This window comes from Anas platyrhynchos, chromosome 13 (genome assembly GCF_047663525.1).
Source record: "Anas platyrhynchos isolate ZD024472 breed Pekin duck chromosome 13, IASCAAS_PekinDuck_T2T, whole genome shotgun sequence".
NCBI classification, from domain to species: domain Eukaryota; kingdom Metazoa; phylum Chordata; class Aves; order Anseriformes; family Anatidae; genus Anas; species Anas platyrhynchos.
The window spans coordinates 15,471,904-15,494,416 of record NC_092599.1 but is presented as its reverse complement, the minus strand read 5'-3'; the positions used below and the strand labels follow the sequence as shown (position 1 = coordinate 15,494,416).

General features: G+C 57.2%; 4 protein-coding genes across 4 annotated transcripts; 3 read left to right on the top strand and 1 right to left on the bottom strand.

Annotated features, from left to right (window-relative positions):
- The first annotated feature begins 311 nt into the window (after positions 1–311).
- Positions 312–4,540, top strand: LOC119718200 (zinc finger CCCH domain-containing protein 11A-like). The gene is made up of 7 exons (XM_038185790.2): positions 312–454; positions 974–1,198; positions 1,429–1,505; positions 2,196–2,388; positions 3,029–3,198; positions 3,613–3,674; positions 4,220–4,540. Exons 2-7 carry the CDS (start codon positions 991–993, stop codon positions 4,473–4,475), a joined length of 966 nt encoding a protein of 321 aa, XP_038041718.2. The 5' UTR covers positions 312–454; positions 974–990; the 3' UTR covers positions 4,476–4,540.
- Positions 4,541–7,052: 2,512 nt separating this feature from the next.
- LOC113845052 (uncharacterized) lies at positions 7,053–12,656 on the bottom strand. The gene is made up of 9 exons (XM_027467644.3): positions 9,967–12,656; positions 9,618–9,692; positions 9,384–9,443; positions 9,069–9,128; positions 8,479–8,616; positions 8,237–8,338; positions 7,751–7,813; positions 7,424–7,571; positions 7,053–7,305 (listed from the first exon to the last, which is right to left on the bottom strand). The coding sequence occupies exons 1-9, from the start codon at positions 10,193–10,195 to the stop codon at positions 7,053–7,055; spliced, it is 1,128 nt and encodes a 375-aa protein (XP_027323445.3). The 5' UTR covers positions 10,196–12,656.
- Positions 12,657–14,117: 1,461 nt separating this feature from the next.
- On the top strand, positions 14,118–16,266 carry LOC140003579 (PHD finger protein 7-like). The gene is made up of 8 exons (XM_072044300.1): positions 14,118–14,248; positions 14,475–14,566; positions 14,660–14,761; positions 15,014–15,138; positions 15,331–15,493; positions 15,584–15,690; positions 15,781–15,894; positions 16,047–16,266. The coding sequence occupies exons 1-8, from the start codon at positions 14,206–14,208 to the stop codon at positions 16,231–16,233; spliced, it is 933 nt and encodes a 310-aa protein (XP_071900401.1). The 5' UTR covers positions 14,118–14,205; the 3' UTR covers positions 16,234–16,266.
- Positions 16,267–18,717: 2,451 nt separating this feature from the next.
- Positions 18,718–22,118, top strand: LOC113845053 (uncharacterized). Its single transcript, XM_027467647.3, has 9 exons — positions 18,718–19,001; positions 19,276–19,350; positions 19,525–19,584; positions 19,840–19,899; positions 20,352–20,489; positions 20,630–20,731; positions 21,147–21,209; positions 21,389–21,536; positions 21,655–22,118. The coding sequence occupies exons 1-9, from the start codon at positions 18,896–18,898 to the stop codon at positions 21,905–21,907; spliced, it is 1,005 nt and encodes a 334-aa protein (XP_027323448.2). The 5' UTR covers positions 18,718–18,895; the 3' UTR covers positions 21,908–22,118.
- The last annotated feature ends 395 nt before the right edge of the window (positions 22,119–22,513 follow it).

Below are 22,513 nucleotides of genomic sequence, written 5' to 3'. Positions count from 1 at the left end.
GCTTGAAAAATAGAAGCTTATTGTTGACTGTTCTCAAAGCTTCCTGCAAAGAAAAGTTCTTAGAATATTCCTTGTTTTCTCTGAAGATGATGTAAGCACCCTTCCAGTGAAGCGCCGCCTTGCTGAAAGGCTGGGGAAGGTAGAGGCTCCGGGAAATGCTGACAAAGCACCCAAGAGAGATCCAGGTACTAACCGGGCATCTGGATTGGATTCCTGGGTTTTGTATTTAGTCTTTCTGTTTGTCCTTTTCCAGTGATGTTTCTTTTTGCATGTTGGCTGAGGTGGTAATCACTGGGGTTCAAAGTTCCCTTTCCTGTCTTGTTTTGCAATGTGAACCTGAAGTTGACATTCTGCAGCCTCCCTAATTCGTTCTTTTTCTGTTTTGCAGTTCAAGTTGCCAAGTCTCTGAAGGACAGGCTGGGATTACCTCCTAAGCAGACCAGTACTGAGAGAGGTAACAGCTAGATATTAAATATGCTTTCTCCTCCTTCCTTTCCATGAACTTGGACTGCTTTCATCCATCCCTAAAAACTAATTGAAACGAAAACAAAGAACTGATGCCTCTTGCTTGAGTGCTGAAGCTCTTCTGACAGCCACTATCAGAAATCTGGCTCTAGGTGTGTGTTTCTTTTCTACTTGTGCCTTGTCAAGGTTTTTGGCTGCTTCTGTGAACCGTTCCGTACAATTAGAACAGAACCACTGCCAGGAGCAGGAATTTGAAATGCAGTCTGAAAAAGTACTAAAGTAAAGCAGCATTTCTGTGTAGCAGTTCTCTCTGGATAGGGCTGGTCTTCAAAATACAAGTGGCTCAGAGGAGGAGGAGAATGTCGTTCTAAGGATATTGTTCTAAGATGCATTATTGGGAACACTCAAGATTAGTTTTCCTTAGTGCTCTGACAAATGTTGGAGACTGAAACTATTGCTGGACTCTCTTTAAATGTTGGTGCTTCTCCTCATTTCTTGATGACGACAGGGAAGGCTGCTAAGCCGATGGGAGAGATCCATGTGAAAACACTGGAGGAAATCCGTCGTGAGAAAGCTCTTCAGAGACGCGAAACTCAAGCCAAAGGCGAGGCTGAAGGGCATGGTAAAACTGAAGATTCCAGCGCAGGGGCAAGACCTGCTCGTGCAGCTCCCTCAGCACAACCCGGACCTGCCCCAGCAGAGCAGAAATCTTTATGGAGCACAAAACTAACAGGTGCTCCATAAACAGATGCTTTAATGCCTGCCCCAGTGAGGTGCTTCCCATCTTGAGCAAGTTCAGTTTGCTCAGGATCTGCTTCATGGATAATTGCTGAATGGATTGCACATTGTAGCCTGTCTCTCTCTCTCTCATGGGGCACAAGGAAATAAATGCACAAAGGAAACAAGTACCCAGCTTTCTTTATTTCTGCCGTTGACCAAACTTTTTTTTCTCTTCTTTTTCAGGTGCTTTAAAAAAAGAAAAGAAGGCAGTGGAATTGAACCGGCCTTTTCCTAAACTTTCCTCTGTGCCTGATGTACAGGTGAGTCCTCTGTGAAGACACACATACATTCGTACAATTTCTGATCATTCTGACAAGTTTGGTTACTCACCATGTGCCACCCTCTTGAGCGTGTTCTTACCCTTCAGCACGTGGTAGGAGCTGCACTGCAGTCTAAAGCCTATCGCCAGCAGCATTTCCAGACAACTCTGTACTCCTCAAACTTGGAATCAGTCTGTTTATACCACAGCAACAAAGAAACCCTGTTAGCACCAGCTGAAATCTACACAGTTAACGTGGAGGGAATTCTTTTTGTTCTTACTGACTTGATCTGTCAGACATGAAGGATTTAATACAGAAGGCCAGAGTTCTGTGTTCAAGGAAATCAATCTGTCAGTGGATACTGTCTAGGGGAACTTGTATGACTTTCTGCTGCTTAAAAAGAATGTGATAAATAGATGTACAGCAGAACACCCTAGCTGTTTAAAGAAGCTTGCCATAGTGGATATTGCAGATATGTCAGACTGTGTCCATAGTAAAGCATGGCTCTTGTTACAGGCAGAATTTTAGGGGAAAAAAAAAAACACAACAGTAACCTGAACGATATTAATATGCTGTTCCACATCAAGACCATTTTGGAGGGATTGCTGATCAGATTTTCTTAACAAAATCTCCACGGACTTTTTTTTTTTTTTTTTGTCCTATTCATGCACTACTTTTCTTTCCTTCTAGCCCACTCAGCAGAGTGGAAGTCGTAAATGTCCAGAGAAGAGCTTTGAAGAGAGACGGTGGGAGAAGTGGCAACAGAGAGACCAACAAGAGAAGCTTGGGAAGGAGGAAGCTGCTGTCAAATCTACTGCTGGCTTCTTTCATACCGAACCAGCAGGGAAAGTGGCAGCTCAATTTCAGGGCCGGGAAGCTAAAAGTAAGTGTTGAAGGTTAAGAGTTCCTTAGGTTGTCTTCTGAAATACAGACAGAAGATGACAATTCTCATGCTGTAACTCTGGCTGGGTGCATTTTGCCACGCAATGCTACGAAGCGAAGTGTGTACTTTCTTTTTCTTAGTTTGTTTCTTTTCCTGCCAGCCAGATGTTAGGTAAGGAACGGGAGAGTAGAAAATGACACTACAAATTTGGACTTTGTAGAACAACTTAACTGTGGGACATCACTGCAAGGGAGAGGCAGCTGGTACAACAGTTGCATACACTCTTGTCCTACTCTAACTGCTGCTTTTTCCTTTCCTAGAGGGAGCAGGACTTGAAATATAAAAGCTGTCTACATTTGTGAACCTAGCTTGCACTTAGGATTGCTATGTGTCTGAGGTTTCCCTTGTCCTGGATTCTTATTTACTGTAGCTATTCGGTTTCTGTGTTCCTTTGTATGGATTGTTGGTAGACAGAGTTTACTATGTGGAAAACATTCCTGAGAATCCAGGCAATGGCGGTGCAATTCTGCTGGCCAAATGCATTTAACTGTGTAGAAGGACCGTGGAAATGATGAAGAGAACCTGGATTTTTCCTGAGGCAGAGCAAGACTGTATCAGTTCTCTCTTCCTTTTACTCTAGCCAACTTGATGACATCTGCGAAGCCTTCGGGTGGGAAAGTGACTTTCCCCAAGAAGAAGGCACTGAAACGTAAGGCACCTGGGAGTTATCCCTCTGCCATAGCAGCTGTGGAACTCCGGAGTGCCTTGGATGCTGACATGATGCGACCTCCAGCCAAAAAAGCAGCCATGGTAAGGCCAGGGGCTAATGCAGAGATGGATCCCTTGTTAAATTCCTACCCTCCTCTAGGAGAAAAGGTGGAAAAGTCAAACGTTCTGCAGGCCTTCTGTTTCCTTTGAAATCCAGTAGCTGTCTACAGGATGCTTGTAGAACCCTTCTGTATTTATGAGCTGAATGGCACTCTTTAACCGGTACTCTGATGCTGTGATTTCTCTGGTGGGGGGGATTTTGTCCATGAATGCCATGTTCTTAAAAGACACAAGATCATGAGTAACCTCCAGGTGAATGTGAACTTTCTTCAGGAGCACCTTGGTTTTGTATTTTGGCCACGGCTCCGCAATGCCAGAGGAGAAGCAGTGTGGAGGAAAAAGCTATTAAGGAATCTTTTACCCATGTGTCATAAATACTGTTTTGCTGCTTTCTAGGGTGTTTCAGACGTGCCGGAGCACATCCCAGCCATCAGACTTGAAGAAAATGCCCAAAACAGGTGACAACCCCAACTTGTTCTTTTTCTTAATCAGTGTATATCCCCAGGGAAACATAAGTTCTGTCACATGTGGGGAAAAAAGGAGGGTTCTGAGATAATTAAAGCCCAAATCCATCAAAGGAATAAGTCACCTGAAACCACTTTCTAGCAGCTAGCAGGATTGCTTAATTAGGCTTTCTTTAAATGCTGCAAGTCAGCACAGCTTTCCAGTGACTTCTTGGGTTGTCTGAATACCTGAACGAGGAGGAGGTGAAGTTCTACTTCCTCGTGAGGTGATAGATGAGGAGTAGTGTCCTCTGCCTTTTGGTCCTCAAGAATGCCACCTCAACTCCAGGTGCCCTGGCTTCACAGATAAAGCCCCAGACTGAAAAATGTAGCTGGTAACACATCGGGCTCTAAATGTAGCCCTGGGTTGATTGATAACAATCCCTGTGTAAGACTGAAGCGTAGGAGGGCTTGCCTACAGTTTTAAGAGCCGGTTTGCAGAAAAGGGATTGCCCGTTAAGAAATGGCATATCCTGATTGTTCTTTCTTGCTCTCCCAAGACCTGAAGTGCGTCTTGGAAGCCCGGCAAGATTAGAGGAGCAGATGGAGACCTCGACCTCAGCTTCTTCCCAGCTAGAAGAGGCACGGACACGCCGACTGAGTTCCACAGGGAACGCGCCCTTATCTGTGGATGACGATTTGGAGCAGCTACTTTGGGAAATCTCAGGAGGCAGACTGGAAGCCGAAATCGACTTAGACCTAGGGAAGGACGACGATGAGCTCCTCCTTGAACTCTCCGAGATGATTGACAGTTGAACTGCATAGTCCTATGGTATATTAAAAAAATAAATTAATTGATTAAAACTGTTCTTCTTGTTGGATACCCCGAGGTGATCCTTTTTCTAACTGACGCTTTGCAATGAGACTTAAAGCACAGTCTGAACTGGTAGAAATTGGCAGGATCTGCACTCAGTTGTCCTAAATTTTCCTGCTGCTCAGAGTTAAGGGCTTGTGCATCCGTTCTGTAGCTATAGGTGGCTACCTTCGCTATCGAGAGGACAAAGCACTTCTTTTGGCACAGAAAGATCTCCATTGGCACGCCCTGGTGGCTGCAAATCGATCTTCTGGTGGAGCGATGCTCTGAAGGCTTAAACGTAAAGCTTCTTCCTTCCTCCCCCCTTGGCACAACTTGATGTTGGGCACATTGTGAAGCTTCGGTGTTCTGATTTCTCAGACAGTTGATAGCCAAATCCTGGAGTTACTGTGTCAACTCTTGACTTTTCCTCGTGTATGCCATTGTTTTGACTGTACCCGTGTCAGATGATGAAGCTGTAGGGGTGGGAGGGAGCAGAATTGTTATTCCAGTGTGTTGTGGACCAAACTTGCTGCCAGGAGTGGGGGTGGGGGTCAGCCCACCCAGCCTTACTTTCAATTCTCAGGGATGATCAAATGGTGAAAAGCAGCAGCTCTGCCATGCGGCTCCGCTACCCCCACTCCCTTCTCTCGTGCTGTACCAAAGTTCCCCCAGGCTTTGGTTGGTGCTTTTTGCTGGTGTGAGGACTCCGGGGCGAGCAGTCGGGACTCTGCCGCAGTCACGGGGTCGATGAAGGGTTGGTTAAGTGCCTCTTGGTTTTCAAAATTGCTCCCCTGAGCTGCTGGCTCTGCTGCCTGCTACAGCAAATGTTCGGGTGCCATCAGCATCGCGCTTGGGCGTGGGCACTGACCCTGCGGAGGACAGAGCTGAGATTCGGGTGGATTGTGTACCCTGCCACCAGCCAGCATTTTTTTTCCCCTAGCAGATCAATTTTGAATTATTTTCCGACCTTTTCGCGGCACGGTAGGCTCTTCCCGCTATGATTTGTGAAGCTGTGGGGGCCCTCAGGCATTTGCTGCTGGTAGAGGAAAAGCGCTTGTCGAATTTGTTGTAAATACTTAATGTTTGGACAAAAACACACTTCTCTGTGTGTGTGTGTGTGTGTGTGTGTGTGTGTGTGTGTGTGCTGTGACACCCCGGCCCCACCAGGGAAAACCTCCACTGACGAAACTGCTGCTGGAGCTCACGCAGGCCTTCATCGTGCCGAAGGACTTCACAGGGACTTCTGCCCTATTACCCCTTCACTTCAGGGCTAAGAGCATCTTTTGTGGATCCAAAGCCTTTTTCTCACCCTTTCTTTGCAGCTGAGAAGCATACAGGCATGGCACCAAGGCTCCTCTGTATAGACCACAGCCTTGTTCTTAAGCACCCAGCTTTCAGGACGTTTTCAGGACAAGAGAGCCTATAGTTGGGATCCAAAGCCGCCTTTATCACCTACACCCTCCGTTCTTGGACCCAGGCTCTCAGTTTTAGGGCCCAAAGCATTCTTTTTAGGCCCCAGAGACACATATTGAGGCAGAAAGCCTCTTCCTTGGGCTCCAAAGCCTTGATTGAAAGGATAAACCCTCCTTTTGACAGGATTGTTCTTGCTTACACGTCAATCCTACAGAGCAGGCTGCCATTTCCAAGGGGCAATTCCCTATTTTTTGGGTCCACAATTTTAATATAAGATGCACCATGGCCTTCTTAGATGGCAAAGCCGTATGTGAGAGGAAGAGCCCTGCTTCCAAATCCCCAAATCCTCATGCTAGGAGCCGAGGCCTGAATTTTAGGGTCCAAACATCCATTTTGAGGAAGCAGAGAGTGGAGTGTGCACCATGCTGCCCTGACATTTTTTGGCCCCAGCATCACATATTAGGGCAGAAAGCCTCTTCCTGGGGCTCCAAAGCCTTGTTTGAAAGGATAATTCCTCCTTTTTAGTGGCTAACGATTTCTTGTATCCCCCTAACTCCCTCTCTCAGCCATCCAACCCGCAGGGCTCAGGACTTGTTGATGCTCTAAGGAAAAGCCTGAGGAGACAGAGAGCTGTGTGTCCAGCCCACAGGGCGCCGGACAACAGGCTGGCCAGGACAAGGAGACAAAGAACAGGCAGGCAAACAGCGCGAAAGAAGCAGGAAAGCTGGAGGAAGAGGTTCTGCCTCTGTTCTGCCGCTGGCTGGAAAGCGGATCTGAGAAGGGACAGCCTCGTTCGCAGCTGCTCGGAAGAGAGCCCCAGCTCGTGTCTGGAATGCTCTGGTGTCCCCAAGGCTGCCAGCACTGGGAACAGCCTGTTGATGGCGGTGCCTCCCCTTTCCTGGTGTCGCAGAGAAAGGGAAGCCCATGCAGGACCCCGTTGGGAAGGCCTGCAATGCCATGGGAGGGCCTGCGTGCTGGAGCAGGGCAAGAGAGCGGGGACAAGCGGCAGAAGAGGCTGGAGAGGGGGGAAAGGTGTCCGCAGGTTGCTTGTAGCTTCTCCCTCCCCTGGCCACTTAGCGCGAGGCGAAGCACAGCCTGGACACTGGCGATTCGGGTGCAGAGCTTTATTCGGACAAGCTGCCGGCCGGCTGCCAGTCCTCACCCCCCCGCTGCCCCGCACGCCGGGGGGGCCGCCCCCAGCCCTGGCAGGAGGGCCGCGACGGTGGTGGGGGCCGGGGGGGTGGTATCCACGGGGGCTGGAGGGCGCTGGGCCGGTCGCGCTGCAGCCGGCTGGGGTGCGCTCGTCCAGGCCCGGGTGGCGGCCGCTGGCGCTGGGCCCGTCTCGGTGCCCGGGCTTCCGAGGCTGCGGAGAGGCGCCTGCGGAGAGAGGAGGCTGGGCAGCACCCGGCGGCCGCGCCGCAGCACCTCAGCGGCGGTGCTGCAAGGCCAGCGGCAGCCGGCCGACGGGGAGCTGGGGCGAGAGACGGCCGCTCACTGCTGTCTTCTCCTGCGCAGCCGGATGACCCCGCAGCACAGAAGCGTGCCGAAGAGCAGGGAGCCCACGATTGCCGCCGCGCTCACGAGGCAGTGCTTGCGCACGGCGGCACCGGCCGAGGCACTCGCGCTCCTCTCGCCAGCCGCACCTGGAGGAACAGCTCTGGGCCTTAGCGCGTCCTCGCGCTGCTGGGCAGCCTGCGGGAGCTCTGGCAGTGCCGAGACGGTCGCTCTCCCGCTGCCAGCCTCTCCGGGAAGAAGCTGCCTTGCTTGCAGCAGAAGGCGCCGCCGCCATGCTCGCGGCTCCCGCTTACGGGCTGCTCAGTACCTGGATTCTCTTGAAAAAACTGGAACACCCCGGTGTGGCGGGCTTCTCCGGGCTCCGAGAGCACTGCCAAGAAGGAGAGAAAGGGAAAGCCTCAGCACGGCTTAGGCACAGAGGATGCCGAAGGACGGGCGGATGGCCGGGCGGACGGAGAGGCTCCCTCTGCGAGTCCGTGCAGCCCCCTGGGCCGCAGGTCGCAGGAGGGGTCCCACTCGCTGCTGCGGTGCTGCTTTGGGCCCCTGGGGACTTGGGCAAGCTGCGGGGCTCAGGTGCTGCGGGAGGTACGCTCCGGTACGGGTCACGGGCTGCAACGGGCTGCGGTGGGAGGCAGGCGATCCCCAGCCACAGGCACAGAGGCCCGCCAGCATCTCTGGCACACCGCTGGCGCTGAGCTCCGCGCGCCAGAGCCCACAGCCCTCCTCCAGAGCGCTTCCAGGCTCCTTTGGCAGCACCTGCTCTGTGCTAAGCGTGCCACCGGACGGCAATTACCTGGCGGGACGGTCGCTGGCGCTGCCTCTGGCGCTCCCTCCGAGCCTGGCAGCGTGTTTCCCCTGGGAAGCGCCTCCTTCTGCACAGCCTCTCCGTCCGCCCCTTCGGCAAGAAAGCGGCACAGTTGCACCGGGAGCGACCGCTCCTCAGCAGGAGGATGCTTCTAGCTGCAGCAGGCGATGCTTCTCAGCATGCACACGGCTGTAGCCAGCCCCTCAGGCTTCCCCGTGCTGCACACCCACCCTGTGCTCCCTCCAGTTCCTGCAGGATTTCCTGCAGGATTGCCGAGGTCCTCTGGGAGCTTTGGCCTCTTCTCGCTTGATGCCTTGCTCTTCGAGGACCCAGCGCGGAAGCTGGAGAGCCGTCGCCTACAGCCACACCTGCAAGCAAACACAGAACAGAGCAGCTCCCACCAAACAGGGCGGGATGCTTCTTCCCATCGCGCAGCTCCCACAGGGGATTGCTGCACGGCCCTGGGCTCTCCCTCCCGCCCAGGAGCCTCTTGCAAACAGGCAGCAGGGGCCTGCAGTGCCAGCGTGCCGGGACAAAACGAACGAAGCGTGCGTGCAGCTGCCCAGAGAAGGGCCTCCCCAGAGCTCAGCCCAGGCTCGAAACTCAAGCCCACCGTGCCCGCTGGCTCTGCAGCACGCATGGGGGCGGAGCGGCTGGCAAAGACAGCTTGGCAAGGCAAAGCGCCCCAGGCGTGTCACCGAGCCTGAGCCCTTCCCTCTCTGCTCTCCTGCGCGGCTGAGGCCAAGGAAGGCTGAAGGTCCATTGCACGCGGGCAGCAAACAACAAGGGCAATGCTCGCTCCTCCCTCCCGCTGACTTACTTGGGGGATCGCCCTGGGGCACGAGGACAGGACCATGCTCGGATGTCCCGGACAAATCACCTACAGGCACAGAGCAAAACCGTTGCCAGTGCGTGCTGGGAGCTCCTTCTGCCCCAGCGCCCTGCGGTGGCTGACAGAGGGGCCGGGGCACGGCGCGGGGCCCGGGAGCAGGGCGAGCTGGGGGAAAAACACTCGTCCCCGCTTCTTGTGGAGAAGAGCCCACTGGCCAGGGAGAGGCTGCAGCACTGCTCAGCTGGCGCAGAAAGCCACCAACAAACCCCAAAGAAAGCAAGAGCCACACCGTAGCCCACGTACCTGTGGGGTGCCACCCAGGCTCAGGAGCAGGATTCCACGGGGCAGCTGGAACAGCACGGCCTGCGGGCACAGATGGGGGCCAGCACAGGTGAGGAGGGCTTCCACTGCTGCCCTCGGGAAGCCCCCCCAGGGAGCGGACGACCCCTCGGAAGGGGGTGGTCTGCCTGCGCAGGACCTCCACTCGCCCGCGGACCAGTGCTGCTGCTTTGGAGGCAGGGGACGGTGACAACTTACCGCTGGGCTGCCCCTGGAGCTCCACTCCAGGACCCAGCTGAGGAGCTGGGGAAGCGCTGCCGAGCGCATCGTCACCTGGAAGCAAGCAGAGAGCAGACACGTTCCCCTTGCCCGTTGTGTCCCCGAGCACCCTGCAGTGACGGAGGGGCCGGGGCACGGGACGAGATGCCCGAGGCTGCGGCGGGGTTCAGGGACCTCCCGACGGAGGGGAAGGCTGGAGCCGGGGCAGCGCGGCGCATGGCTCGGCTCACAGGGGCCCCGGGGGGGCTCAGCCCAGGCTTCGGCCCCCAGCCCCTCCGGCGACTCGCCCGCATCCGGCCCTGCCGCTGCCCCCGGCGCTGGCGCCCACCTGCTCCCAGCGCTCGCCTTGGCATAGCCCAGGCATCCCGGGCACACAGCACGAGGAGGAGGAGGAGGAGGCGGGTGGGGGCCGCAGCCCCCCACATCCGCCCCATGCTGCCACCGCCGCGTGAGTGCCGCCGTTGGGGCCGGCGCAAAGAGGTGCCCGTGGCCTGGCACAGCGTCACAGCGCGGCGCTGTGACCTCATGGCCGCACCCTGCTGGCACAGGGACTGCATGCATGGGGCTGGGGCTGCGTGGCATCAGCCACAGCCGCAGCTCCACTGGGCCACCCGCCCTCAGCGCGGAAAGTGGCCTCCTCCTCCTCGTTGCCATCAGAGCTGGCCAGCAGCATCCTCAGCATCCTAGAGGTCTTGGGTCTGAATGATTCCAAATAAATAAATAAATAAATACATAAATAGAAAACAAATAAAAACAGAAAAGGAAAAAAGAAAGAGAAAAATGGTGTTGGATCCTAAAAGATTCTTTGGTCCCTCAAAGACTCTGGGCTGCATGGTCCAAAACCTGTTTTATAGTCCAAAGCCTCACTACTTTGAGGACCACCCCTTGGTTAGGATCCAAAGGATCTTCATTAGTAGGCCTCCGTGTGTCCTTGTTTGCCTGCCACAACCTTCTTTTCAGGGTCCAGCACCTCCACTTGGGATCCAAAGTCGTCATTTGATCTCCTAACCCCTCAGAATTGAGCCCCAGGCTCTACGCTCTAGTGAACAAATCTTGCTTTTCAGGGCCCTGCAACTCCATGCTGATCCAAAGGGGACTTTTTATGGCTTACCTCCTCAGTTTTCAAGCCCACGCCATCATTTGTAGGGCACAATGCCTTACTTTGGTGTCTCACAGTTTCATTTGAGGCTGCAAAGCTGCCTTTATAGGGGGCAATACCTTAGCTGACAGGAACCCTCTTTCATTTTTGGTTTCAAAATGTTCATTCGAAGATCCAAGGCCTGAGGCTTTGAGCCCAAAGCCTCCTTTTCGGGTCCAAACACCCATCTGGAGGGAGCAAAGCATCGCTCTTGGATCTAGACAGAGGAGGGCAGGCTGTGCTGTCGGACATTTTTAGGCCCCGGCCTCACATAGTAGGGCAAAAGCCTCTTCCTTGGGCTCAAAAGCCTTGATTGAAAGGATAACCTCTCCTGGTTTTTTGTTGCTTACACATCAACCTTAGAGACCAGGCTGCCATTTCCAAGGAACAATGCCCTATTTTTAGGATCCACAATTCTATTATAAGATGCAACGCGGCCTTCTTAGATGGCCAGGCCTCCCCCTTAACCTAGCTTCTGGATCCAATGTCAGATTTTTCTTGCTTCCAGCCACACTCTTACGGACCAGGCTGCCCGTTTTAGTGCATCATGCCTGTAATACACAATAAATGTTTGTTCATTGTCTTTTGTATTATAAAAACAAGGAGTTCCGTTTGAGGAGCAGGAATTGCGAAGGCTCCCTGCTCAAGTAAGGAGCTGTATAATACTTGGCTGGACACTATGAAAATTCTTTTGCTTAATGTAACAAAAAAGAGAGCCCCCTCCCCTTCTCTCCTTCTGCATCTCAGTTGCCTCTTTTCTTCAAAGACACTGTTGCAAAGCTCATGTAACCATCTCCTGATAAGTTGCTAACCTAGTGTCTCAACATCCTGCCTTCCTGTCTCACGCTGGGCCAACATGACCAAATCTAAAAAAAAGAAGTTGAACCACAATGCCGAGGAAGACTACAGCCTTCATCTTCACGACCACCAGAGGGACAGAGACAACGCCCTAGCAACAGTGCGCGCAGTCGCAGAATATACCAGGATGTGCTGCGTAATCCCGGAATTACCGAGATATAAAAAGGGACCCTGGTGGGGGTGAGGTGCGCGCCGATGGCGGAGCCGAGACTCCCCGGCCGCCCAGCACTGTTTTGCTTGCTGTTGGCTTGCTCAATAAATTCCTTTCTATTCTTAATGCAATGCTCTCTGAAAATTAATTAAGGGGGCAACTTATAGCACAGGCCGTAAGCTAGAGACTCCAAAGGCCCAGGATCCAGGTCTAAAGCCTCACCTTGACGACCAGGCCCGTCCACACTCCCCCTCCCTCTCCCTCCCTCCCTCCCTTCGTCTCTCTCTCCCTCCCCATTTTAAGTGTTCAAAGCCTCATTAGGAGGCCCCCGTGTTTCCTCTCTAGGCTCCAAAGCCTTCTTTTCAAGCTCCAGAACCTCCACTTGGCATCCCAAGTCTTCTTCTGATCATCTAAACCCTCAGTTTGCAGGCCCAGGGCCTCATTTGTAGGGACCAAGCCCTTTCGTTCAGGGCCCTAAGACTGCTCTCAGGAGACAAAACTGGCTTCTTAGTGCTTACACCCTCACTTTTCTGGCCCAGGCTGTCATTTTCAGGGCACAATATCTTCTTTTTTAGGGCCCCCCATTTGCACTGTAAGGTGCAGAGCTGCATTTTTCGGGTGCAAAACCTTATTTGTGAGAAAATTCCCTCCCTCCCCATTTTAAGTGCTACGAGTGGTTAGAGGGGCGTTGGGTAAAGGGAAAGGTTGTGTGGTTGTGGTGGCTTGGGGGCTTACTGTATCCACCTCAGCTATTGTGTGCTATTTTGTCAGTTTGGGATCTGGAAGTTGGATCTCAACACTGAAAACTAAGGGGAGATTTTATTGGTCTCCATACTGTTATAGTTTGCTCCTGAGGTCCACCCCTCAGGAGCAAACTGCTCCAACCTGGGCCCCCCACGGGTGGCAGCTCCTGCCAGGCCCCCTGCTCCTGCGTGGGCTCTGCTCCACAGGCTGCAGCTCCGGCCCACAATCTGCTCCGGCGGGGGTCCTCCACAGGCTGCAGCCTGCTTCGGTGCAGGGCCACCTGCTCCACCGTGGCCTCTTCCACGGGCTACAGCGTGAAACCCTGCTCCACTGTGGTACACCATGGGCTGCAGGCGGACAGCCTGCTCCGCCATGGTCCTCACCACAGGCCACAGGGGAACTTCTGTTGTGGTGCCTGGAGCACCTCCTCCCACCCCTTCACTGACCTTGGTGTCTGCAAGGCCGTTTCTCACTCCTCTCTTTCTCCCAGCTGCTGTTCCACAGCAATTTCTTCCCTTTCTTAAATATGCTCTCACAGAGACGCAGACAACATCGCTTATTGGCTTGGCTCTGGACAGCAGCAGGGCCCTTATCTAAAATGGGGCAGCTTCTGGATTCTTCTCACAGAAGCCACCCCTATGGGCCCCTGCTACCAAAACTTGCCAAGTAAACCCACTACAATTTCTTATTGTTCATATTGTTCAAAAGGGATGGAAAATGGAGACTTGTTTGTCATCAAGAAAAGGAATGGAAAATGGAGCCTGTTCAGTCCTGGAACTTAAAGGATTCTTTGTTACCTTTCCTGACCGTACATATGTGTAGGCATACTTGGGTTTAGTATGTAAAGCAATGTTCTGTATATCTAGAATGTTTGATGTTTGTGTGTGCGTTTTGGTGGAGCGTGGACTCTCTGCACACCCAGTGCTGTTTACTTGCCTTTTATACCTTTTATAAATATTTGTTTTACAAATATTACAAAATTCAGATTGAGATCTCATTTATAACAGGGGGGAAAATGAGCTCTGGTCCCACGCTGCTCTCAAGAAACTGTGTAGGAGAAGGACGTGAGGAGGGAGCAAGCTGCGAGTCATATGCCAGATGTCCTGCGCCTGTCTCGGAGGTTGGCAATGCTGGCCCAAAGGTGTGGTGCAGGCGCTGCCACTCCAGGGCTGCAGCCCCATCTGAGGGACATCTCCTGTGGCGCGGGGAGCACTGCCAGCAGCCCGAGGGAAGCGATCCTTCCTCTCCGCCGCAAGAGCGGCCTTCCCCTTGCTTGGGTGCCGAGGGCCCAGGCCCCAGCATGGCACCTCCAGCCACCCCCGTGAGGCAGGGGCTCTGTCACAGTGGGCGTCAGGCAGCTTTGGGCATCCCTGCCCAAATAGGGGGCGCGCAGCGGTGATGTCACAATGGCCATTGTGACCCGCGGGGCAAGGAGAGTATAAAAGGCTGCTGGGCCCGGGCCGTGCCTCAGTGCGATTTGGTGAGTTGGGGAGAGGGCAGGGAGGAGGGGGCAGCCCGGGGCTGCCGAGGGAGGAGGGGTCCCACACCTCAGGGCCCGTGCTACAGACTCACCCTCGTTCTGCTTCCCCCTCAGGTTCGGCAGAGGAGTGTGTGGAGGAGAAACCCCGGCACCGCTGAGGCAGGGACTCTCCAAGTGCTCACTGTCGAAGTGCACCATGTCTGCAAGGAACGAGAATGCTCCCGACTCGAGGGAGCGAGGTGAGAGAAAAGTATCCCTTTTCTCAGCAGGGCCCCTCTGCTCCTTGGCAGGGGGGACCCAGGTTGGGCTGTGGGTGCCTGCTGGGCCCCTTCCCCTCCACAGCCTCTGGCCCTGCCCATCAGCCAGCATGGCAGGGACAGAACAGGCCCTTGGGGACAGTCCCTCGGGGACACCTGGCCCCGCAAAGGTGCTCAATGGCTGAGCCATTTTCTCTCTCTCCTCCAGCATGCATGCTGTGTGGCCGGGTAGATGTCGACGTGAATGTCTGCGGCCATACATATGAAAGGGGTGGGCTCTGTGCCCACTTATGTTGCATGGTGAGTTCCCCCAGGGGTCCTGTCAACATCCCACCAGGGACGGTCCCTTCAACTATGACTCCTAATGAGATCCTGCTCTTTTCTCTTCTATAGTTTTTTGCGAGTGAACTTTATCGGCTAGGACTCGTAACAGAGGGAATGGAAGGAATTTTAATAGACGATGTATGGCGAGCAATATGGCAGGCATCCGAGAAGGTGAGGACCTGACAGGGACAGGGAGGTTTGTGCCAGGAGATGCTCCCACAAGCTTAGCCTGGACCCCAGGGAAGCAATCCCGGCCTTTCCAACCTGCTCCAGGACAAACTGCTGCTCTGGCAGACGAGCCTTGTCCACCAGGCGGGTCTGCAGAGTGTGTCCTGCACCCTGTGCCCTGCCCTGCCCAGGGGTGTGGGATCAGCGGTGGCGGCATCGAGCCTGCTGCTAATGGGGCTGTTGTGTTCTCTTCAGCAATGCTTCGTCTGTGGCGAGCGAGGGGCCACCATCACCTGCACGGTGAGAGGCTGTGAACGCTGCTTCCATCTCCCCTGCGCCTCAGAGGGAGAATGCGTCACCCAATACTGCGGGCAGTACAGGTAAGGTCTGCCGGCACCAGCCAAGCAAGAGAAGACCCCACGGTGATGCTTCCCAAGCAGCCTGGCAGAGCCAGAGGCAGCGCCAGAGCCTGGACGGGCCTGGGGCTCCTTCACGTTCCTCTGCCCTCCTCGCCACAACCGCGGCGGGCCCAGCACTTCTCACCTTGCCCTTCCCTTCCCTCTCCCCCCCAGGTCCTTCTGCTCGGAGCACCGCCCGCAGCAGGCAGCGCAGGCAGCTCCAGAGCAGGGCACCACCTGCATCATCTGCATGGAGCCTGTGGGGGACAGCACGTCCTACCACACCATGGTGTGCCCAACCTGCAATCACGCCTGGTTCCACCGGCGCTGCATCCAGGTAGGAGCCCTCCCCTCACCCTGCGGGCACGGCAGCTGCTCAGCAGCACCAGGGCCCGCTCACCGCTCACCGCCTGTGTTCCTGCTGCAGGGACACGCCATGTGTGCAGGCATTCTCTGCTTCCAGTGCCCCATCTGCAGAGACAAGATACCGTTTTGTCTAGAGATGTACCGCATGGGGATCCGAATCCCAGTCAGGTTGGTATCCCTCTACCCTGCTCTTGAGGCACGCGGGCACAAGCGCTGTGCACAGCCAAATACTGGACCATTTCATCCCTTCTCTTGCAGACCACCAACCTGGGAGGACAACGACGCCTTTGCATCACAGCGTGAGAGGCACCAGCGCTGTGATGCCAGCGAATGCCTTTACCCACGAGGCAGGGAGCAGGCAGAAGTACACGGGTGAGTTGCCTCAGCAGCCATCTGGGGCTCTGCATGGGACCTCAGCATCGCTGCAGGCTGGGGGAGGCAGGACAGAGCAGAAGGGATGTGCCAGCCACTCCCTGCCTCAGACGCTTTGTCCTCACACCCACAACCCTTTGCTTCTTCCCCAGGCCCTGGCAGCTGCTCCTGTGCCGCTCCTGTGCTGCCGAAGGCACCCACCGGCGCTGCTCCAACTTGACCAACAGAGCAGGCACCTGGGAGTGTGCCAGCTGCGCTGGCGTGAACAACGGTAAGACGCACAGGCCGCATGCTGCTGGGCTGCAGGGGCTCAGGGCAGCCTTGCCAGAGTCTCTCTGACCCAGGACGGAGCAGAGCCTCTACTGCCGTGGGTCTGGAAGTCCATCCCACTCACCTTCCTGCCTCCTCTTACAGCCTCCAGTGCCAACCAGGGGCTCGCCAGCTCTAGCACCTCCAGTGCAGAGGCTCCGGGGCCCTCCCATGGCTCCCCAGCACCCGAAAGCAGCAGCCTCAGCAGCAGCAGCAGCAGCCAGGCAGCACCAGGGCCATCCCACAGCTCCCAGGGGACTGAGAGTGGAAGGCCAGCAACAGAAGAGAGGGCAATCCGCCAACCTGTACGTCAGGCCCAGGACACCTGTAATGATCCCGGAAGAAGCCGCACAAGGAGCCGTGCTGCAGAACCCAGCGCTGAGAGCAGCACGCCCAGCTTGGCCAGACAGAGGGCACCAGGAACCTCCAGTCACTCCATGGTGCCCGAAGGCAGACTCCCTCCCAGCCAGCGGGGACGACCCCAGAGAAGAAGCCGCTCACCGCTGGAACATCAGGCCACAGATGCCCAGAGCCAGCCCCAAAGACGCCGCAGGAGATGCCATGAACCACAGACCAGTGCTGGGAGCAGCAGCACCACCCGATCTGCCAGGCAGGCGGCATCGGGGTCCCCCAGTGGATCCCCAAGGCGTAAACAGAGACGATGCTCCAGCCAGCAGGGGACGGCCCGGGCAAGAAGCCGCTCCCCATTACGTCAGGCCACAAATACCCAGAGCCGGCTCCGGAGACAGCGTGGGAGCAGACGTGCTGCATCCCCCTGTGCTCAGAGCAGCAGCAGCAGCAGCAGCAGCAGCTCTGAGAGCGAAACGGCATCGGCGTCCTCCAGCGATTCCCTGGTGCCTGAACGCAGCAGCCACTGCAGCCACACCGGGCCAGTCCGGACACGAAGCCGCTCCCGGTTACAACGTCGGGCCTCGAATCCCTACAGCCGGCCTGAACAACGCCGCGGGAGCAGCCGTGCTCCAGCCCGACGTCGTGGCCCCAGTCCCCAGCCGCCATCACAATAAAGCTTGCTGCCAATCCCATCTGTGCGGAGAGATCACACGCGCGTGTCGGCTTCAGCCTCACTTGCACAACTGAGCCATATCCCCCTGCCTCCCTTCCCTCCCCCCCGTTAGACCCCTGGTGTTTCCTCTCTAGGCTCCAAAGCCTTCTTTTCAAGCTCCAGAACCTCCACTTGGCATCCCAGGTCTTCTTCTGATCATCTAAACCCTCAGTTTGCAGGCCCAGGGCCTCATTTGTAGGGACCAAGCCCTTTCGTTCAGGGCCTTAAGACTGCACTCAGGAGACAAAACTGGCTTCTTAGTGCTTACACCCTCACTTTTCCGGCCCAGGCTTTCAATTTCAGGGCACAATATCTTATTTTTTAGGGCCCTCAGTTGCACCGTGTTATAAATGAAGTCTCAACTGAATCTGAATTTAGTAATATTAATAAAAGAATATTGATAAAAAGTATAAAAGGCAAGTAAACAGCACTGGGTGTGCGGGTGTCGTGGTTCCGCTCGAGTGGGCAGCCGAGCTCCACCACAGCCGCTCTCTCACTCCCCCTCCTCAAAGAGGAATGGGGAGAAAATATGTGAAAAGGGCTCAAGGGTTGAGATAAGGACGAGAAAATCACGCAATAATTATTGTAACGGGCAAAACAGACTCAGCATAAGAAGACAGATAGTAAGATTTATTGCTCATTACTAACAAGCTAGAGAAGTGAGAAACAAAAGGAAAGAAACCAAAAGCACCTCTCCCCCATCCACCCTCTTCCACCTCCTCCCACCGAGTGGCGCAGGGGAACGGGGGAATGGGGATTATGGTCAGCCTCCAGTGCTTCTTCGCTGCTCCTTCTCGGTCACTCTCGTCCCCTGTGCTGTGGGGTCCCTCCCACAGGATGCAGTCCTTGATGAACTGATCTGGCGTGGGCTTCCCACAGGCAGCAGCTCTTCCAGAGCTGCTCCAGATATGGGTCCGTACCACGGGGTCCATCCCTCAGGAGAAAACTGCTCCAACCTGGCTCCCCCACGGGCAGCAGCTCCTGCCAGGTCACCTGCTCCTGCGTGGGCTCTTCTCCACGGGCTACAGGTCCGGCCCACAATCTGCTCCGGCAGGGGTCTTCCACAGGCAGCAGCCTCCGTCGGTGCAGGGCCACCTGCTCCACCGTGGTCTCCTCCATGGGCTGCAGCGTGGAAACCTGCTCCACCGTGGTACTCCATGGGCTGCAGGCGGACAGCCTGCTTCACCATGGTCCTCACCACAGGCCGCAGGGGATTTCTGCTCCAGCACCTGGAGCACCTCTCCCCCTCCTTCTACACTGACCTTGGTGCTGTTCCTCACTCCCTTCACTCTCCCAGCTGCTCTGTGGTGCAGCGTTTTTTTTTTCCCGTCTTAAATATGCTCTCGCAGAGGCGCAAAACAACATCGCTTATTGGCTCAGCTCTGGAAAACAATGGGGCCCTTCCCAAGCATGGGGCAGCTTCTAGATCTTTCTCACAGAAACCACCCCCATGGCCCCCTGCTACCAAAACCTTGCCACGTAAACCCACTACAGCGGGGAGTCTACGCTCCACCAACATACACACACAAACATCAAACATTCTAGATATACAGAACATTGCTTTTACAGTGCTGCAGCAGGTGGCACACAGGAGCCTGCTCCCGCAGGCACTCACGCGGCGGTGGCAGCATGGGGCGGATGTGGGGGGCTGCGGCCCCCACCCGCCTCCTCCTCCTCCTCCTCGTGCTGTGTGCCCGGGATGCCTGGGCTATGCCAAGGCGAGCGCTGGGAGCAGGTGGGCGCCAGCGCCGGGGGCAGCGGCAGGGCCGGATGCGGGCGAGTCGCCGGAGGGGCTGGGGGCCGAAGCCTGGGCTGAGCCCCCCCGGGGCCCCTGTGAGCCGAGCCATGCGCCGCGCTGCCCCGGCTCCAGCCTTCCCCTCCGTCGGGAGGTCCCTGAGCCCCGCCGCAGCCTCGGGCATCTCGCCCCGTGCCCCGGCCCCTCCGTCACTGCAGGGTGCTCGGGGGCACAGCAGGCAAGTGGAACGTGTCTGCTCTCTGCTTGCTTCCAGGTGACGATGCGCTCGGCAGCGCTTCCCCAGCTCCTCAGCTGGGTCCTGGAGTGGAGCTCCAGGGGCAGCCCAGCGGTAAGTTGTCACCGTCCCCTGCCTCCAAAGCAGCAGCACCGGTCCGCGGGCGAGTGGAGGTCCTGCGCAGGCAGACCACCCCCTTCCGAGGGGTCGTCCGCTCCCTGGGGGGGCTTCCCGAGGGCAGCAGTGGAAGCCCTCCTCACCTGTGCTGGCCCCCATCTGTGCCCGCAGGCCGTGCTGTTCCAGCTGCCCCGTGGAATCCTGCTCCTGAGCCTGGGTGGCACCCCACAGGTACGTGGGCTACGGTGTGGCTCTTGCTTTCCTTGGGGTTTGTTGGTGGCTTTCTGCGCCAGCTGAGCAGTGCTGCAGCCTCTCCCTGGCCAGTGGGCTCTTCTCCACAAGAAGCGGGGACGAGTGTTTTTCCCCCAGCTCGCCCTGCTCCCGGGCCCTGCGCCGTGCCCCGGCCCCTCTGTCAGCCACCGCAGGGCGCTGGAGCAGAAGGAGCTCCCAGCACGCACTGGCAACGGTTTTGCTCTGTGCCTGTAGGTGATTTGTCCGGGACATCCGAGCATGGTCCTGTCCTCGTGCCCCAGGGCGATCCCCCAAGTAAGTCAGCGGGAGGGAGGAGCGAGCATTGCCCTTGTTGTTTGCTGCCCGCGTGCAATGGACCTTCAGCCTTCCTTGGCCTCAGCCGCGCAGGAGAGCAGAGAGGGAAGGGCTCAGGCTCGGTGACACGCCTGGGGCGCTTTGCCTTGCCAAGCTGTCTTTGCCAGCCGCTCCGCCCCCATGCGTGCTGCAGAGCCAGCGGGCACGGTGGGCTTGAGTTTCGAGCCTGGGCTGAGCTCTGGGGAGGCCCTTCTCTGGGCAGCTGCACGCACGCTTCGTTCGTTTTGTCCCGGCACGCTGGCACTGCAGGCCCCTGCTGCCTGTTTGCAAGAGGCTCCTGGGCGGGAGGGAGAGCCCAGGGCTGTGCAGCAATCCCCTGTGGGAGCTGCGCGATGGGAAGAAGCATCCCGCCCTGTTTGGTGGGAGCTGCTCTGTTCTGTGTTTGCTTGCAGGTGTGGCTGTAGGCGACGGCTCTCCAGCTTCCGCGCTGGGTCCTCGAAGAGCAAGGCATCAAGCGAGAAGAGGCCAAAGCTCCCAGAGGACCTCGGCAATCCTGCAGGAAATCCTGCAGGAACTGGAGGGAGCACAGGGTGGGTGTGCAGCACGGGGAAGCCTGAGGGGCTGGCTACAGCCGTGTGCATGCTGAGAAGCATCGCCTGCTGCAGCTAGAAGCATCCTCCTGCTGAGGAGCGGTCGCTCCCGGTGCAACTGTGCCGCTTTCTTGCCGAAGGGGCGGACGGAGAGGCTGTGCAGAAGGAGGCGCTTCCCAGGGGAAACACGCTGCCAGGCTCGGAGGGAGCGCCAGAGGCAGCGCCAGCGACCGTCCCGCCAGGTAATTGCCGTCCGGTGGCACGCTTAGCACAGAGCAGGTGCTGCCAAAGGAGCCTGGAAGCGCTCTGGAGGAGGGCTGTGGGCTCTGGCGCGCGGAGCTCAGCGCCAGCGGTGTGCCAGAGATGCTGGCGGGCCTCTGTGCCTGTGGCTGGGGATCGCCTGCCTCCCACCGCAGCCCGTTGCAGCCCGTGACCCGTACCGGAGCTTACCTCCCGCAGCACCTGAGCCCCGCAGCTTGCCCAAGTCCCCAGGGGCCCAAAGCAGCACCGCAGCAGCGAGTGGGACCCCTCCTGCGACCTGCGGCCCAGGGGGCTGCACGGACTCGCAGAGGGAGCCTCTCCGTCCGCCCGCCCGTCCTTCGGCATCCTCTGTGCCTAAGCCGTGCTGAGGCTTTCCCTTTCTCTCCTTCTTGGCAGTGCTCTCGGAGCCCGGAGAAGCCCGCCACACCGGGGTGTTCCAGTTTTTTCAAGAGAATCCAGGTACTGAGCAGCCCGTAAGCGGGAGCCGCGAGCATGGCGGCGGCGCCTTCTGCTGCAAGCAAGGCAGCTTCTTCCCGGAGAGGCTGGCAGCGGGAGAGCGACCGTCTCGGCACTGCCAGAGCTCCCGCAGGCTGCCCAGCAGCGCGAGGACGCGCTAAGGCCCAGAGCTGTTCCTCCAGGTGCGGCTGGCGAGAGGAGCGCGAGTGCCTCGGCCGGTGCCGCCGTGCGCAAGCACTGCCTCGTGAGCGCGGCGGCAATCGTGGGCTCCCTGCTCTTCGGCACGCTTCTGTGCTGCGGGGTCATCCGGCTGCGCAGGAGAAGACAGCAGTGAGCGGCCGTCTCTCGCCCCAGCTCCCCGTCGGCCGGCTGCCGCTGGCCTTGCAGCACCGCCGCTGAGGTGCTGCGGCGCGGCCGCCGGGTGCTGCCCAGCCTCCTCTCTCCGCAGGCGCCTCTCCGCAGCCTCGGAAGCCCGGGCACCGAGACGGGCCCAGCGCCAGCGGCCGCCACCCGGGCCTGGACGAGCGCACCCCAGCCGGCTGCAGCGCGACCGGCCCAGCGCCCTCCAGCCCCCGTGGATACCACCCCCCCGGCCCCCACCACCGTCGCGGCCCTCCTGCCAGGGCTGGGGGCGGCCCCCCCGGCGTGCGGGGCAGCGGGGGGGTGAGGACTGGCAGCCGGCCGGCAGCTTGTCCGAATAAAGCTCTGCACCCGAATCGCCAGTGTCCAGGCTGTGCTTCGCCTCGCGCTAAGTGGCCAGGGGAGGGAGAAGCTACAAGCAACCTGCGGACACCTTTCCCCCCTCTCCAGCCTCTTCTGCCGCTTGTCCCCGCTCTCTTGCCCTGCTCCAGCACGCAGGCCCTCCCATGGCATTGCAGGCCTTCCCAACGGGGTCCTGCATGGGCTTCCCTTTCTCTGCGACACCAGGAAAGGGGAGGCACCGCCATCAACAGGCTGTTCCCAGTGCTGGCAGCCTTGGGGACACCAGAGCATTCCAGACACGAGCTGGGGCTCTCTTCCGAGCAGCTGCGAACGAGGCTGTCCCTTCTCAGATCCGCTTTCCAGCCAGCGGCAGAACAGAGGCAGAACCTCTTCCTCCAGCTTTCCTGCTTCTTTCGCGCTGTTTGCCTGCCTGTTCTTTGTCTCCTTGTCCTGGCCAGCCTGTTGTCCGGCGCCCTGTGGGCTGGACACACAGCTCTCTGTCTCCTCAGGCTTTTCCTTAGAGCATCAACAAGTCCTGAGCCCTGCGGGTTGGATGGCTGAGAGAGGGAGTTAGGGGGATACAAGAAATCGTTAGCCACTAAAAA